General features: G+C 40.4%; 1 protein-coding gene across 1 annotated transcript in view; it reads left to right on the top strand.

The window, feature by feature from the left end:
- LOC122808226 (multiple epidermal growth factor-like domains protein 10) overlaps positions 1-18089 on the top strand; it is a 693858-nt gene that overhangs the window by 417878 nt on the left and 257891 nt on the right. The window contains exon 10 of the mRNA XM_044079188.1: positions 15429-15603. Within this exon, the coding sequence (XP_043935123.1) occupies positions 15429-15603 (175 nt within the window). The remainder of the gene's footprint in view (positions 1-15428; positions 15604-18089) is intronic.

Genomic DNA, 18089 nt, shown 5'->3' with positions numbered 1-18089 from the left:
TTAGCCTCCAATTTTTTTAATATTATGTTTATTCCATATAAAATTAACCACCCCAGAAAATGTATTTCCATATTCTATCCCTTCCTCTAACCATTCACAAAATATTTCCACAAATATTTTTTCCCTTACACATGTACCTTTAGAATATTCACAACTTAGCCCACCTACGTCTGGTGCTGATTTTTCTTTCTTCTTTTATAACTTTTTCCAATTCTGTCATTTCAGTTCTTTCTTTCGTCTAACATACATTTTGCTGTATTTGGAATTTTGTTTAATTTCTACCTTTCCCTTTTATCTTCTACTTGTTATACTTTTTCTTTTATACTTTTCCTTTTTATACTTTGTTTCTACAAAATTTTCTGCTATCTACATAATTTCTTCTTTTTTACATTTTAATACCCCTGTCTCATCTACCATTCCATCCATCACAGTTTTCCTTCTTTTTTTACCTCTTTTCCTAAAAAAGAGTGAAACTTCTTCCTGCAGTTCACTTCAGTTCAGTTTGAAAATATTTCGATCTGTACAACATTGTCTTTATTTTTTCTTCATTTCATACATTTTTATTGTTTATCTTATGTTATTACTGTCTTCTTTAATTCCTTTCTCAAAATCTTTTAACATGTAAACATAAATGCAAGGAGTATAACAAAATACAAGTACCATGTTCAATCACAGCCTCAAACCCGAACTGGGTGGTGTCCAGAGATTGGAGATTACCAATGTCATTGTTTATAAGTTCCATGATGATACGTTCCATAGCCTTGCAGACCAGGCTTGTCAGGCTAATGGGGCAGTAGTTCCCAGGGTCTGTGGTGGCTCTCCCTTTGTGGAGTGGGATAACCGTCGGTGTGCGCCATTCAGTGGGCACAAAGCCTGAGGTGGGGCTGTGATTGAACATGGTTCCTTTCTCAAAATCTTTCAACATGTTGACATAAATGCAAGGAGTATAACAAAATACAAGGCCTTCATGCCTTACTAGCACTATATCAACCTGATATAGCAGTACTAACTGAAACTTGGCTTAAACCACAACACCATAATAATGAGATTACACCTCCAGGCTATAATATTATTTGGAAAGATAGACAAGAAAAGAAAGGAGGTGGCATTGCAATATTATTTCAAAATCACCTCACCATAAAACAAATAGATTACAACATCCAAGAGGTTAAAGGCATATAACTAATCATTGCTAAACTAAAACTTAACAACAATAAAAATATAATTATTGTAGGGGGCTACATCCCACCAGGTAATAACATCACTATTATGGAGACCCTGCTAAGCTGGATCTCTACCTCCCTACCACACAAAACCATACTACTAGGTGGCTTTAATATTGACTGGATTAACTGCTCCAACCAAAACCCAACTGCCCACATCAACCTGCATGGATTCACCCAAATAATATCTACCCTAACCAGAACCGACAAAACTTCCAAACGCAAATCCATCCTAGATTGGATTCTGTTATCTAACCCAACTCTAGCACAACAATCTGGATGTCTGCCCAATAGTATAAGTGACCACCAACTAGCCTACTTAATTAGGACTAGACTACATAACTTCAGCCAACCCATCCTCAGAGTCATCTGTAATAAAAAGAATTTTGTACCCACTAACTTTATTAATACACTAAAAAGCAGCAATTGGAATCCCCTAAAACTACTGCCTCTAGACGAAGCCGTACAATACTTCAACTCTGCATTCTTAGATATCCTAAACCATCATGCTCCCACCCATACCATAAGAGTAAAATCAAATTACGCCACTTGGCTAACTAAAAATACTAAAACTACCATGAAAGAAAGGGACAAAGCTTGGATCCAGTTTCATAAAAACAAAACTGCTAATACAAAGCAAATCTACCTTAAACTCCGCAACAAGGCCAAGAGACAGGTTAAACATGATAAAATTAACTACTATAAAACCATGCAAGAAAAACATGCCCATAACCCTAAAAAATTCTGGGCCACAATAAACAGTATAATGCACCCAGAAAAGGCCTCCACCCCAACCCCAGTGCTACCAAATGACCACAGCAATATTCCCAATCAATTTAACAAATTATTTACTGAAACAGTTCAAACATTTGCTAAATCTCAAAATAGCACTAATATCCCCACAACAGTAAACCCCCCTCCACCCCCAAATACAAGCCAGAATAACAACACCTCTAACTTTTCCCTACAACCAGTACCCACTTAAGTAATTTTTAGACTCCTAAACAAACTCAAACCTACCACACTAGCAACTGATAGTCTACCTGCAGATTTCCTACAAATAGCAGCACCGGCAATAGCTTGCCCAGTGTCCATACTCATAAATAAATCAATTGCAGAATGCAAGGTTCCCACCTTGTGGAAAACATCACACATTATTCCTCTACACAAAGGAGGTAACTCCTTAGAACTCACCAACTATCGACCTATTGCAATCCTACCACCTTCATCCAACATATTACAAAGAGTTGTTCATTCCCAACTACTCCAGTATCTCCTTCAGAATAATCTTCTTTCCAGAACCCAGCACAGCTTTAGAGCCTCCCATAGCACCACCACAGCAGTATTATCTTTCTCCAATACAGGCAACAACTATAGAAACAAGGGACTATTCGGATCTTCCATATTCTTAGACCTGTCAAAAGCATTGACATGGTAAACCACAGCCTTCTTCTCAAAACTCTGTCAGACCTAAACTTATGCTCCTCCTCCATATCTTGGTTCACAAGCTACTTATCAGACCGGCAACAAGCTGTTCTCTGGCAAGACCAACTGTCCCCCCTACCCCCAGTATCCATAGGAGTGCCGCAAGGGTCTATCCTAGGCCCAATGCTCTTCTCGCTATTTACCAACCAAATCTCCTCTTCCTCAGTCAACGCCTCTGTAGTACAATATGTAGATGACACAACCCTTGTTTGTGCTGCCCCTACCTTAAAAGAGCTACAAACCTTGACCCAGAACAACTTTACTCTAGCTGAAACCTGGTTCACTAACATCAAACTGATTCTTAATCCCAAAAAAACAAAACTACTGCTTTTTAGCCCAGGTCGATCCCCTCCCCTAAACAATGATTTCACCATTAACTCTAAGGATAACATCCAAATCACCGCCACTAGTCACACAAAACTATTAGGTGTTAAAATAGACAATAACCTAAAATTTGATACCTACATAGCCCAAACCATCAAGAAGGTAAATAAAAAACTAGGACTCCTCTACAGGAATAAGCAATATATGACCAAGCATACCAGAGCAACCATAGCGAGGACTCATCTGTTGTCCATCCTTCTCTACGCCTCCCCTGTCCTAACAAATCTGCGCCAAACAGACCTAAGCAAAATGGAAACTTGTTACAACAAGATCGCCAAGTTTGCAGCTGAAGCCTCATACAGATCTCACCACTGTCTTGCCTTGAAACAACTCAGCTGGCTTGGGCTGCCTCATCTACTTCTACTCAACCAACTTTCAACAGCACACAAACTCTATTATCTTTCTGAAAACACCCCTGCCCTCCAGGGTCTAATTCAGCCCAACATTCCCTCAAGACCTTTAAGATCCAGTTGCCAGAATCTCATACAAAGCATCAAACATAGAAATGATGCCGGAATATCTCTGTTCGCCTGCACCATTGCTAGGACTTGGAACTCTCTACCAAGCCAAATAACCTCCACTGTATCTACCAGTCAATTTAAACATCTCCTGAAAACCCACTACATAGATAACTGGCCATGCTACTCCCCAGGTTAATTTCTGTTCCCAGCCTGGCACAATACTATATAGTAGGTGCCATAGCATAATTCTGCACAGAAATGACTACATCCCAACAAAATTACACTACAAAATATATAATCTCCTACCATCACCTTAGTTAAACTTCACTGCTCCCGTAAAATATCTAAATAAAGCTGTCTATTCCATGCACATTGTCTATTATCTCATTGTTACTTGATATCTATAACTATTTATTTAGCACATTACTATATAACTATGAGATGATTATAGGTGTTATTTTTAGATACTGAATATGTCTTGCATGTACAATTTTGGTGGTTTTTTTTACCTTTCTGTAAGTTTATGGTATGATTATAACCATTTAGTATAAATCATTGCCTGGAATGTAAGGACTTTTTGTTTTAGGTTCATAGGATCATAGGTTCATACTAGGCTATCTGCCCTAGGGCATTTATAAGCCTAGCCAGAGTGTGTTTGGCTTTCGCCACCCATTTTAAATGAATTTTGAAGGTTAGTATACTGTGTCTCTGTCTAACAGTGACACAAAAGTGATACCCGGGGTAAACCTACGATCTCCCATCCACTCATCAAGATTCCTCTTGAAGAGAGTCAATGAGGGACTCTGCCTAACCTGGACAGGGATTTTATTCCAGAGTGAAGGGAGCCTCTGGGTTATGAATCGGTCCCTCCAGCATGTCCGATTTATTTCAGTGCTGAGGTTGAAGTCTCTCGAGCGCATAGTTCGATGGGATTTGGATTTTCTGAGGTGCAGCATGTCCATTAATTCCGGGTTGGACATGGCTTTATACGTCAGGCACAGATTGCCTCTGAGCAGGCGGTATGCCACTGAGTAGAGCTGGAGTTTCTTTAACCGGGCAGCATATGGCATCTGTTTGAGCCCTTTGATCCTCTTGGTGAGGTACTTTTGGGGGTCTTTCCAGTTGCTGCAGGTATCTGGTAAGGTACATCCCAAAAGGGGCATTGTACTCAATTATGGGCCTGATGAGGGATGAGAAAAGAGGCACAATGACCTCCCCTGATCTAGATGTGAATCCCTTCATGAGTAGGTGGGCTATATAAAATGTTTTTCTAACCACTTTGGCCACGTGGTTTTCAAATGAGAGATTGCTATCAACTTGGGTCCCTAGGTCCCTAATTACTGCTTCCGTACTTAATGGATTACCACCTAAGTGGTAATTTGTGGGCACTTTGTTTTTGCCAAAGGGGATGACGATACACTTTTTGGCATTTAGCTTGAGGCCATGGCTCTGGCGCCAGTTGTCTGTTTCTATGAGGCCCTTTTGTAGGATGCTTGTGTCGGCTGGAGAGTCGATTATGGCGCCTAGTTTGCAGTCATCTGCGAACTTGGTCAGCCACAGTCCTTCCATGTTGGCCTGTACCTCCGATAAATATATACCGAACAAGAGAGGTCCCAGGACTGAGCCTTATGGGATGCCACTTGTAACTGGTTTGGAGTCTGACATGGCTCCAGCAATTCTAACCATGTGGGTTCTGTCCTTGAGCCAGTTTGCAACCCATCTAGTGACATAGGGGTTTATATTTAAGCTGGTGAGCTTATCTATAATGCCCAAGTGGGGTATTGTATCGAAGGCTTTTACAAGGTCCAGGTAGGCTGTGTGGACCACCTTCCCCTCATCAATGGCCTTGGTGACTGTTTCAAAGAAATCGACCAGGTTTAAGAGGCAGGATCTGCCCTTAACAAAGCTGAACTGGGTAGAATCCAGTGTCTGTAGGTCCCCAATATCTTTATTTATGAGGTCCATGATGATCCTTTCAATAGCTTTGCAGCCCAAGCTAGTCAGGCTTATGGGGCGATAGTTTCCAGGATCCGTTGAGGCACCACCTTTGTGGAGAGGGACCACTGTTGCTGTATGCCACTCTTTGGGTACATATCCTGTAGTAAGGCTGAGATTGAACACTAGTTTTATGTTTGGGTTTAGCTCTTCTTGGAGTTCATGTAGGGCAGCCCGGAAACCGTCTGGTCCCATTGATGCTGTGTTTTTTGCTTTGGAGAGGGCGGCGCTTACCTGAGCATCTGAGATGTCAGGGGGGCAGAACTCTGCTGGGATAGATATTTGCCCTTTTGGTGGGGGGAGGAGAAGTTTGCGCTGAACCTGTCAGCTAGGATGTTGGCAATGTCTGTGGGTTCTGTGTATTTTTTTGTCATTTTGGACTAATTCTGAGCATATCTGGGAATTCCCACCCATGTTCCTAACATAACTAAAGAAAGCCTTGTGATTATCCTTAGTGTCCTGTGCAATTTTTCTCTTGAAGCTGGCCTTAGACAATTTTATGAGTGCCTGTAGTTTTCTCCTAATACTGATCAGAGATGCCTTCCCTTTTTGGGATTTTGCTCTATCATGTAGTAGCTTCCTCCTTCTATTGTATAGTTTGTTTATGGCTGGGGTCCACCAAACAGGACGCCTGCCTTTGGAGGATTGGGTCTTGGTTTTATTTGGGATTGCAGGATTCATGCATTCCTGAAGGTGTTCATAGAATGTGTTTACAAAGGATTCTGCGGTCTGGGCCATATTTTCCACAGGCCCGGGGGCTTTGAAGGATTCCACCTCGGTTTTGAGGAGTGTGAAATTCGCTTTAGAGAAGTTTTTCACTGTGGTTTTCTGGGCATGGGGTGGGGTCGGGATGTGAATATACAGTGAGATTAGTTTATGGTCTGATCTTACCAGTGAGGGATACACTTCTGGTCTGGAGCATAGAGCCCCCATGTTGGTGATGATCAGGTCCAGTATGTTTTCCCCTCTTGTGGGAGTGGTAACAAGTTGTTCCATAGCATTTGAGTTTATAAATTCTAGGAACCTTTGGGCTAGGGTTGGAGCTAGAGTAATGCTCCCAGTCTATGTTTGGATAGTTGAAGTCACCCAATATAATGGTGTTTGGAGAGACCTTCATATTTTCCAGTGTTCTCAGGAAGGCCGAGTGGGGTTCCTGGGTTTGGGAGGGTGGTCTGTAGCAGACTATAAACTGGAAGGCAGTTTTACCCACTGTTAGTTGCACATGGATAGTCTCTGATGCTTCGTGCTGTGCCACCAACCTGGAGGTGTGGGTATCTTTGTCGAATATTGATACTCCCCTCCTTTTGTGGTTCGGTCCAAGTTTTGGGACCGAAAAGCATGGTATGAGGTATAACCTGGTAGTGCTGGGGTGCTCTTGGGAGCCTTGAACCAGGTTTTTGTTACTGCACAGATATCGATGTTCTCCATGCTAAGGAGAATTTCGAGTGCGTGCATCTTGAGGTTTAGACATCTGGTGTTGAGTAGCATTACTCTTAGTTTCTTATCCCTTGTGATACCTATGGAAGTGGGTTTGTCTTTTGAGCCTTGCCTAAAAAAAGGCACTATGGGGGTGGCAAGATCCTTTGCCAATATCCGAAAGCCCAGGGGTGACAGGTGCAAGCCATCCCTAGCGAAGCATCATGGCTTGTCGAGCATGTCATCCCAGGCTGACAGGCATTGGATCCCCTTTGAATGACACCATTACTTAAGCCAATTGTTGAAATTGATCATCTTGTCTTCATATTGTGACATCATTCTTGGTGAGGGTAAGATGCTACTCAAGGTCAGAGTCATACCAGCCTGGGCTACATGCTCAGAGAGCTCCTCTATGTCTCTTTTCATGTAGTCCAGGGAGGTATGTGTCAGGTCATTCACACCAGCATGGACAATGACTGAGTCATATTTGTACTTGCCTTGGAGTGACCTGAGTGCTTGTGTTATGTGGCGGATCCTAGTGCCCAACAGGCAGCTCACCGTGACCTTCTCCTTGTTCAGCCTGGTGAGTGGGACGTCAGTGTGCCTGACGATAGAGTCACCTATTACAAGTGTATCAGGTGTGTTGTTTAGCCTTAAGGGCTGTGACTGTTCGGAACACTGGCTTTGTGAGCTATGTGTTGAACGTGTTCTGTTTTGGGGTAGTGGTTGCTTGGGTGTCTGCTTTGGAGGTCTCTGCTGCTTAGGCAGATTTTTATTTAGAGCCTCAGAGTATGTTTTTGTGTGTTTATGTGTTTGGTTTGTTGTCGTGGTAGGTCTATGTGAGACTGGAATTGTAGTGAGTGTGGTTTGCTTCTCCTCCTGACTGGTTACGCCAGTTCTGAGTTGAGAGAGCTTAGCCTCCAGTTTGGCTATATGGTTGCATCTCTCACATGTGTTGGAATTTGTTGGGAGGAGGAGAGGGTTGTCTGTGTACATGAGGCAGTTGTAACATTGCCTCAAGATTCCCAGATTCACCAGCTGGACCGGAGAGGAGATTGACAACTGACCTTTGGACATGCTAGAATAGTATTGGGAATTCCTTTATAATTGAAAAAAAGGGCCAATGGGGAACAAGGAACTCAAGGGAGTTTGTGAGGGTGTAGTGCTTTTAATTTTTAGTGCTGACTTATATAATTGCATTAGTGAGCAAGTGCCAGGCTTTAGAGTAGGAATAGGGTGTTTATTATGAGAACTAGATCAGTTCTAAGGGAAAAAGTGAAGAGCAGACTTTGTGGAGCTGATAATGGTTTAAACCCAATTAAGTGGAGCTGCCCGATGCTGTGCTATGCGCAAAATCTCGCAAAGCCACGCCAAAGCGGGTTTTATACAGGGGACTTGAAAGAGCTAGAAATTGGCCCAAACCAGCCAATAGACTACCAGATTATTGTGCTGGGAACACTTCTACAAGAATAGATAGGCTGCTCTAAGCTCCCCACTGCCACTGGTTTTGGAGCTTTTCTTCTCGGGCCTCCACTGAAAATGGATCTGTGTCCAGTTGGACTTTCCCGGTCAACAAATGTAAAATAAATTCTTCTTCTTCCAGCTTTTCCTGGTTAGGAGTCGCCACAGTAGATCACCTGTTTGCTCATGATTGGCAGTGGAGTTTTATGGTGCCAAGGTGCCAGCCTGACACCCAACCTTCCACAGAAGGCACATGCATGCACACACTCACATCTAGGGCCAATTTGGAGTGTCCAATCCACCTACAGTATGTCTTTGGGATGTGGGAGGAAATCGAAGTACTTGGAGGAAACCCACACGACCACAGGGAGGACATGCAGACTCTGCACAGAAGGCACCCCAGCCGAGAATCGAACCAGAGAACCTCTTGCTGTGAGGCAGCAACGCTAACCGCTGCACTACCGTGGCCGCCCAAAATGTAAAATAAATAAAATAAAATAAATGTTTTCATTTTCTACTTTATTTCTTTTTTTCTTTTTTTGACAAATCAGTTTATTTCCAAAAATCTTTTTATATTTATCTTTAAACACTGCCCATTGTATGTGTCCAGCTTTCATAAAAAATTACTTCATTGTCGTGTGTTCTTTCCACAGACAGCTACTATCCCCTTCATTATTTTCTTTTTTCTTATATCCCCTGTTAACCATTTTATTATTTTTTTATTGTCACATAGCATAGCCTATGATCTGAAAAAAATGTTCTTCTTTTACAACACCTGCCACTTTCTTCATGTCACCTGAATAAAAAAAAAGTAATTTTTCTGTTTTAAAAGTTCCCCTTTTGTATGACCACCCTATATCTTTTTTTTTATTATCAAGTTCCCACATCATATCCCTACTTTATCACTTTTACATTTTGCATTATTTTTCTATGTTCTTTTCTTACCTTACAGTTAAAGTCTCCAGTCATTACTATTGACGTGTTTATTATCACATACGTTTTCAAGTCTACAAATATTTTTTTCTGACAGATTTGTATATACATATTATCACTATTAGCTTCACAGAATTTCCATTTTTCCTCAAGTCACATATCACCCTTCCTGGTACCATAAATGTTAAATCTAATATTTTTAGTTCATCTTCTCTTGTTAAGACCTATAACCCAGAGCATGTTTCATATCCAACTTCTTCCAGTCTTCCCATACAGCCTAATTTTTCTCTTTTTTTGTTTTTGACTTATCTTTTATCCAACAAATACTATATATCCATCTTCTTCTTTTTGCACCATTCAGAAAACATTAAATATCTTACTTTATTTCTTATACTGTTCACAGTTAGTCTTAAAATACCTAATAAATCCATTTCTCTTTTCTGCATATTTTTTCCTCCTGTTCTTATCTTTCTTTTTCTTGTTCTCACCCTCCTTCCAATACATTTAACTTCTTTCTTCTCTTATTCTTCCCCTGTTTCAAAGTCACCATTTTCCTCTTCTTCACTTGCTAACGCAACACGTCAAGTGGTTCTCATTACGAGAGCGTTCCTCATTTTCCTCATTTGAAATCATGTTTTCTCAAGTTCTCAAAAAGTCAAGTCAGCATTCAGTGTTAGGAATTATTTTAAGTGAAATCCATGGTTAAGTGAATCAAAATAAATCATAATAATTCATATTAATTCATTAAATATAAGTAAATATAAGTAAATTTCCATATTTTAACCATCCTATGACCTTCCTAGTTGAAGTTGTTAGTAAGCCATTAGTATGTGTTCCACATTTTAACCATTTGTTCCACATTATGAAGGCTAGTGTTCCTCATTTTGGCAATGGAAGGTTGAGAACTATGACCCAACATACTTATTTTTTGTTTATGTCTGAACCTCTTCTACCATTAGTCCTTCCTCTTCCTCTTTTTTCTTCACCTTGAGTTATATTTCTTTCACTTACTTCCTCACTTACACCTGCTATGTCACTATTTTCCAGAATGTTGTTCTCTACATTGTGGTCCCGATTCCAAAAGACAAAAGGCTTTGGTTATCAGTGCAGGTGACCACTTATACTGACAGTAGACCGAGATCACATCTTTTGAAATCTGTTCCATGTAGTAAGCTCTTTGTAGACAGACCTTCTACTGAAGTAGATCACTTACACCGACAGCAGGTCTTTTGGAATCAGGGCAGACTTACACTATGAGCAACTCTTTCAGAATCTGGCCCATTGTCTTTCATCTGTCACACTTCCTTTTTCATAAATGTGTTCTTTTTCCTAGCAAGGACAGTCAAAGTAAAATGGCCAGACATTGCATTTCCTACAAAATGGTCTACAGTTTCTAGCAGTGCGGCGTCACTCCCCACATTGTCCAGATCTTCTTTTTGTATATTCTTGACCCACGGGTTTCAACCCCACAATAAAAGCAAGTCTTTGGTTAGCCCCAATGCATAACAGTTGCTTTCTCCATTTACTCTTATCTTATTTGAAATATGCTGTGATTTTCCGTTATGCATATCCAATGTAACCCAGACTTCCAATCCTCCTGTCCATACATTTCTGTTATCATACATTTTCTTTGTTATACACTTTATCATATATTGTGTGAAAAGTTTTACGTTCAAATTCTCCATTTCTGAAATTCTAAATTGCACTGTGACTTTTCTTTTTTAATCACAATTCAAAGTTCTGAAAGACAAGGTGATATGTTTTTTTCTTTTTTCCATACACCTATATTTTTCTGCACTAGAAAAAGTCTCAAAAGTTACTTCACAAAGATCTTCTGACCCAAATGTACCAAAGCTGTTATGTCTTCTAAAAAAAACCTAATGGCAATATAATATTGTCCATTATGTCCTATCTGCCAATAGCAGCACAGGTTTTGCTTTTTATTATTACTCCCAGTCTTTTTTTTTTGACATCGGTGCCCTTCTGCTGCTGACAAATGCTTTGCTTCACGATGTATAATAATTCTTGTTACAACACCTACATTTTTTCCTTACTTAATTTCTGTCATTCACAGTACCCAGTTCTAGAATCATATTCTTAAAACTGATTAATCCATTAGCTGAACTTGTTTCTGTAATCTGCTTTGCTGTCACGTCATCTTTATCATCAGACTGTTTCTGCAGCACACAATTCATTACAGCACCCCAGCTCCCTCCTCACCTTCATTTGGTTCTCCTTCCTTCATTAAGTTCTCTGGCACCTCTCTGTCCAAACTTACACTCTCCAACTGGCTAACCAGGATTTCATCTTGCTCAGATTCTCTCTGAGCACTAGTGACAGCTTTCTAGAACCTCCAAGTGCTTAGAAAGGGTAGGGGAAGTTCTGTGGTGCAAAGACTAAATTTTCCCTATTCAGTAAAAGGGGTTCCTATTACATTATCGAACTTCCAGAAGGTCGAACACCAGATGTTCGAACTTGGAAGATAGAAATGTAATTACATCGAAACATCAGAACAGTGAATTTTTTCCCAGGTAAAAAATTTGCTGTTCCAAAAAACACACACACAACACAAGCACACCAAAAACCTTATAAACCTACACTAAACCTTACATACACAACTACCTATGCACTAACTTTAACCCAAACCCTAATCCTAAGGTCCGCCACTATCACACACTTACCTTACCCACACCCTAACCCTAAAGTCCATCACTATAGCACACTTACCTTACCCGCACCCTAACCCTAAAGTTCATCACTATCGCACACTTACCTTACCTGCACCCTAACCCTAATGTCCGTCACTATTGCACACTTACCTTACCCGCACCCTAATCCTAAAGTCCATCACTATCACACACTTACCTTATCCACACCCTAACCCCAACGTCTGTCACAATCACACACTTACCTTAACCTGTTCCATAACATTTGCACCACAGTGGAGAAAATGTCGAAGCCGCAGAAACGTCCAAGCCAAATTCTTTCCCTGGGAAAGAATTCGGACTTCCGCGGCTTCGACATTTTCACCTTTCGAACTTCCAGGTTCGAACTTCTGATGTTCGACCTTCTGGAAGTTTGATTAGGTAATAGGAACCCAGTTAAAGTACTACCTTGGGTCTGCATTAAAAAGAGGACATAGACCTAGTAGGATTAATTCATTCAACAAAGTATAAATAAATAAAAATAAATAAATATTCTAGATTAAAGTGCCATCATTTAATGATGATAGTTGTGAAATTATGGCAATGTTTGCTAGTGCCTGGTGGAGCATGCCTGCATGGAAGATCATATTCTATCTGCAGTTTAAGGAGCTGCTGCTTTATTCTTGTGCTGGTTCAGTCCATAAGATATTGAGCACAGCCAGTAGCATTACTAGGTCAGGGAGATAATGCAGTTATTGGTATAATTACCTACAATCCTGCAGTCCAGATGATCTCCATGCATTGGAAGCAGCAGTTAAGGAACAATGCTGCAAAAGGTGCTAGAGTAGAGCTTACTGTATTTTTTTGTTTTTTTGTATGGGACAGCTCTTGCTTCTGGCAGGTAATCATAGAATAGAGTCATCAGAGAAAGTACGAGGCAGCAGGGCCAAGTGGCCATTTACACCTTGACAGTGCTCATCCTTATACCTTACCTCCTTCTTCAAAGACTGATAGGCCAGTCATACTGGGCATAAAATTATGAATACCCATTCAATTGTCTAATTCCTTCTTAAAGGAAGATTGTGTGTCACATTGCTTGATCTGGAGAGGAAATTTGTTTCAGAAACAGAGTAGTCATTGTGTGCCAAATCTGTTTCTGCACTGTAATTTGTTTCAGTCAGTACAGCGAATAAGTGTAGCCTACAGTGTGGTGCTTTAGCATCAGTCAGTGGTGGCAGTACTTACTGTAATATGCTAACTACATTTTCATGTGTATTCCCTCAGAGACCTGTTATGAGGTAGGGTTATTCAGCACTATCTCAGGGTTCGTGCACATTTCCTGATATGTTTCTTTGTGTAACAGAAATATACTTCTGTGTAGGTATGTTATGTAAAGGGAATATACACTAGCCTACTACTATCACACAGTGAATGGGACATATATGGGACTGTGGCTTATAGGTGTTGTTCTGGCACAGTTCTGTAATGTAATCCTTTCTCATTCAAGATGAAAAGGCTAGAGTATGAACCATGTTACCTACAATAGAGGGCAGGACAGTCTTGCAATCAGGCAGGATTAATTCCCTTACAAATGTAAATCAGCGTTACAAATATTTTCCTTCCACTGGCAGGATAGATTAACTTATGGCAAACTTCCTATTTTGTCTCCTCCCTTCAGGTCCAGGTGAATGATATGCTCAGCAGGTAGCTCATGTGTGTCCTGTCCCTTCTGGGGTTATAGTTGAGGAGTGTGAGAAGTGGTGAGGCTGAGATGGCCTCTCCAAATGGCAGTCCTGGTCCTTCACTGGCAGGTAACCTGACACCATGCCTGAGGCCACCCACCTGAACCTGGAGCAGGTGGCGAACAGAGCAGTGGGCAGGTACAAGACCTAATGGAAAGCCTCCAGAAGCAGATTGTAGATTCAGCATCCTGGCCATCCCGAACTACTGGACCACGAGGGGATGGTGTGGCTGATATCAAGCTCACCTTGATCCATTGTCTGGTGATAGATCTATGCCTGGGGCAACAGATGGCACATTTCAGCTCATTCCCCACCCTCTCATTAGACTGCTCTGTCCTTCTTCTTGTGTCATACCCTATACCCTGTGTGTTGTACAGTCTTCCCCATTACCACGTTCTGCCCACAGTCTGTCCATCTCATGATTCCCCATCCTACAGCATGTGCATTTACCCCATTTATCTTTAGTGGTGTATATTAGTCTCTGTGTGCCCCTACACACAATTCTACCCCCTCCTACCCTATTTTCCTTTCACACTATCCCATCTTCCCTTCTCTCTGTATAAAAAGAGGATCCTATTACCCTCAAAAACAGTATTGCCTTGCTTTGTTCTATAGCACTGTGGAAGAATGGCTAGTCTTAAAAAGGATCTTGTGGTCATTTGCCTATTACACCCCTATGAACGTATAATGCAATTTCTTTAGCAAATGTAGTTAAATATATAATGCCACATGCTACTGCCAAGCTATGCAACCCTTATGTAAGTGTACTGCACGCCTATGAATAATGGACATGCTGAGTGCTGTGGCATGCAGCTGTAATCCTAGTTGGTTGGGAGGTGGGTGTTGTTGGATTAAACAAGACTCTAGGTGACAGTCTGTGGATACAAAGATGATGAATTTGCAAATGTGGCCCAGAGAGAGAAGGAGAATAAGCACAACTCAAGACCCGTCCTAAGATGTATGTTACGGGCATTCCGCCACTGCAATTCCTTGAGATACAGGATGCCAAAATATCTGAAATAGCAAATGTATCAGCAGTATGCAGAATTACCAATTATTTGGCACATAAGATAGAGAAATGTACAGAATAAGAGAACAGCTGCTACATACTAATTGTCCAGAAATCATAGTTGGGGTCTCTTGTACCCAGTATAGTAAAAGTTATCAAACGCCATTGCAAATGTTCATGCTAAACACACTTTGATATAAAAAATCCAAATAATATTTGCAGCAACCACATACTAGTATACAAAACAGTTATGTATTTGCTACACTGATATAAACACCCTGACAAGCTGTGAGGAAACAGAAATGCAAAGTGTGTACACGCTGAGGAAAAAATATATGTTAACTGACACAATAAACATAATGTAAGTGCATTTTTAGAGGCTTCCATACAAAATGTATTGAGGTAGTGTGATACATTACACCATTTACATCCTAAGCAACGTATAAGCTCTTGGCTAAAACCAGGAACAGAAGTGAAGATCTGTGCAGGTTACAGTAGGCTGAATATTTCCTAATGCATGTAACTAAGCAATGTGCATCAAATCAACTAAGAAACAATCTTTGACCTTGAATTCATTAATGTGAGTTTAGTACAGTGAAATTAATGTTGACTTTATATATGAACTTATTAGCATATGTTTACTTCATTGAAATTAAATTGCCTCATTCCTACAGCTGTCACCCTATGAAAGGAGATTGCACGTGTAAACCAGGATGGTCAGGGCTGTTCTGCAATGAAACCTGCCCCCAGGGTCAATATGGTGAAGGATGCCTAGAAATCTGCTTGTGTCTGAATGGGGGAACGTGTGACAGTGAAACAGGCCAGTGCATGTGCCCTGCAGGATACACGGTAAGCATCAGGGTATTGATATAGTCTTTTTAACAGGCAAACATTCAGTGCTCTGCACACACAGTTACTATCTCTTTGTCATCTGAAACTGCACGTGTTTCCTATTTGTCATCTAATCTTTATTGCATGTTGTTGCAGATATCTATTTATGTCTATCTGTAATACAAGATCATGTGAGTGTATCATATTTTGTTAGCTGCTGCAGTTTTTTTTTTCTTTTTGTGGATGTCTTTTCCCCAGGCCACTACTGTAACAGTGCATTATCTAGGGAGACTATTATGGTGAACAAAAAAAAACAAATAACTAACATGTGAAAGATGTTACTGGTAACAGCACTGGTGTCATTCCAAACACTCCAAATTAATTTATTCATAAATCAGATTACCTTCTAAATTCACCTGAGGGATTTGGCATTCACTATGCATAAGGCACAATAACAAATACTGATCATGGTGCCACCTCACTGCAGAATGCACACACACACAGACACATACACACAAACACACACGTCAATGCACAGACCACACACACACACACACACACACACACACACACACACACACACACACACGTCAATGCACAGACCACACACACACACACACACACACACACACACACACACACACACACACACACACACACACACTCACACACACACACACACACACAGACCCACACACACACAGATTAAGCATGGAGGTGAGTTATAGGAAACAGTATCAGATCCTACAATAGTGTTAAGCACATCATGTAACTGTAGTTCATTTATTTCATGGCTGCAATACAGACACCAAGCTCTGAAAATGAAGAGGAGCACAGAGGAGCCACCCAAGGCTTACTTCAGAAATTAAATTATACAGCCAGGCTTACAAGTTACATTTTTAACTCTGTTATTTATAATGTTATTGTTTGGCACTTGAATATGAATTCTTGCAGTTGTGATTACAAAAGGAAATCTGAGAATTACAAATACAAGTCTGAGAAGGGGGAACAAAACTCAGAAGGTTAAAACTAAAAATAACATCTCTGTAGTGAAGCACTTAGACTAAGACACAGAAGAGTGTACCAACAATAAAATGTGAGAAAATTATTTGTCTGACTAAAGTTCATAGACTAGTTTGCATAAGTCAGTGGCTCAGCAAATTCCAGGAAATGCACCAGAAAATAGAAAGTATTAGACTAGTGAGGAGTGGATTCTAAGAAATCAAAGACAGAATCAGACTTTTAGAAAAAGAGAGCAAAGCAAAACATGGCAAAGGATTATTTAACAGCACAAATGAGAAACTACAATGTAGTGAGAATTTATCTCATGACTTTATATATTTGGCACAGGGGGTTAAGGCTGGGAGCTGTAGTTCCTGTGATGTAGAGTTGTATTCCCTAATTTTCTTACTGTGTGACCAGACATTGCACCCAGGTCATCCCTGAAAAGGGACTGTGGGTCTAGTGGGTCTGTCTGGTTAATAAATGGATATTGCTATGTCTAGTAGTTGGCATCGCAGGATAAGGCTGTGAACTGTAGATCCTGAGGTACAGGGTTTGATTCCCTCAACCCTGATTCGCTTCCTTTGTGACCATGAACAAGCCGCTTAAGCAGGCAACACAGGTACAAATGGAAATGTGGGCTAGGGTCCTCAGTTGTCCCCTATATTGCAACTCTAGTAACAGCAGATGAATGTGTAAACCTATGATTTTACAATGGCTGGGATTACCAAGCCAATGAAAGCCCAGATAATGAAGTTTCCATGCCACCATAAAATCTCAAATTACTTCACCAACAAATGTAAAAAGATTTAGCTTGCTGCCATTTCCAAAACTTTCAAACTTATCATGAAACTGGAAAAAATGCATGTCATCAGTTAAACCAATGATGTAACACTCTGTTTCTAATTTTCTGTCTTAAGATTTCAATAATAAAAACACAGATATCCAATGAAGAAAAATGCAAATTTCCACTTAAGTACTGTTAATGGCATAAATCACATACTACCGATAGATAATACTGTATATGTTTTGCCATGTACAGAAGTGTGTGCATGTATAGTGTATCAAAAGCTGTAATCAGGAAGTCATCCGTGGTCTGTCATAATCAGTTACTTAATTATCCCTGAGTGGCATTTTCAGCAGTAAGTAGGAAGGATTTGTGACAGGGGTTGGCATTCGTCAGCAAGAGCACAGCCACAAAGGTAATATTGTGGTTCATAGCTTTGGACAGAAGCATTTAACCTCACATTGTGCTGCATGGCAAAAATGATTTAGCAAGATCCTAAGTGTTGTTACCTCTGATCACCCCATTTGCATCTGGACAGGTGGTTTTACTACTTTTGCAGAGAGTAGTCTTCTCTACTGTACTATAAATTTAACCCCCCCAAAAAAAATCCTTTCAGTTTCAATTTTAGCTTCAAATTTATTTATGTGTTTTATCAGCAAAACACAAAATATAATTATAGATATAGTAGACACATTTCAATAATAAACACCAACAA

The sequence above is a fragment of the Protopterus annectens genome, chromosome 8.part0 (genome assembly GCF_019279795.1).
Source record: "Protopterus annectens isolate FY-2018-M chromosome 8.part0, PAN1.0, whole genome shotgun sequence".
NCBI classification, from domain to species: Eukaryota; Metazoa; Chordata; order Ceratodontiformes; family Protopteridae; genus Protopterus; species Protopterus annectens.
Note: the sequence above shows the minus strand (reverse complement) of the source record. Positions and strands in the feature narration are given on the sequence as shown.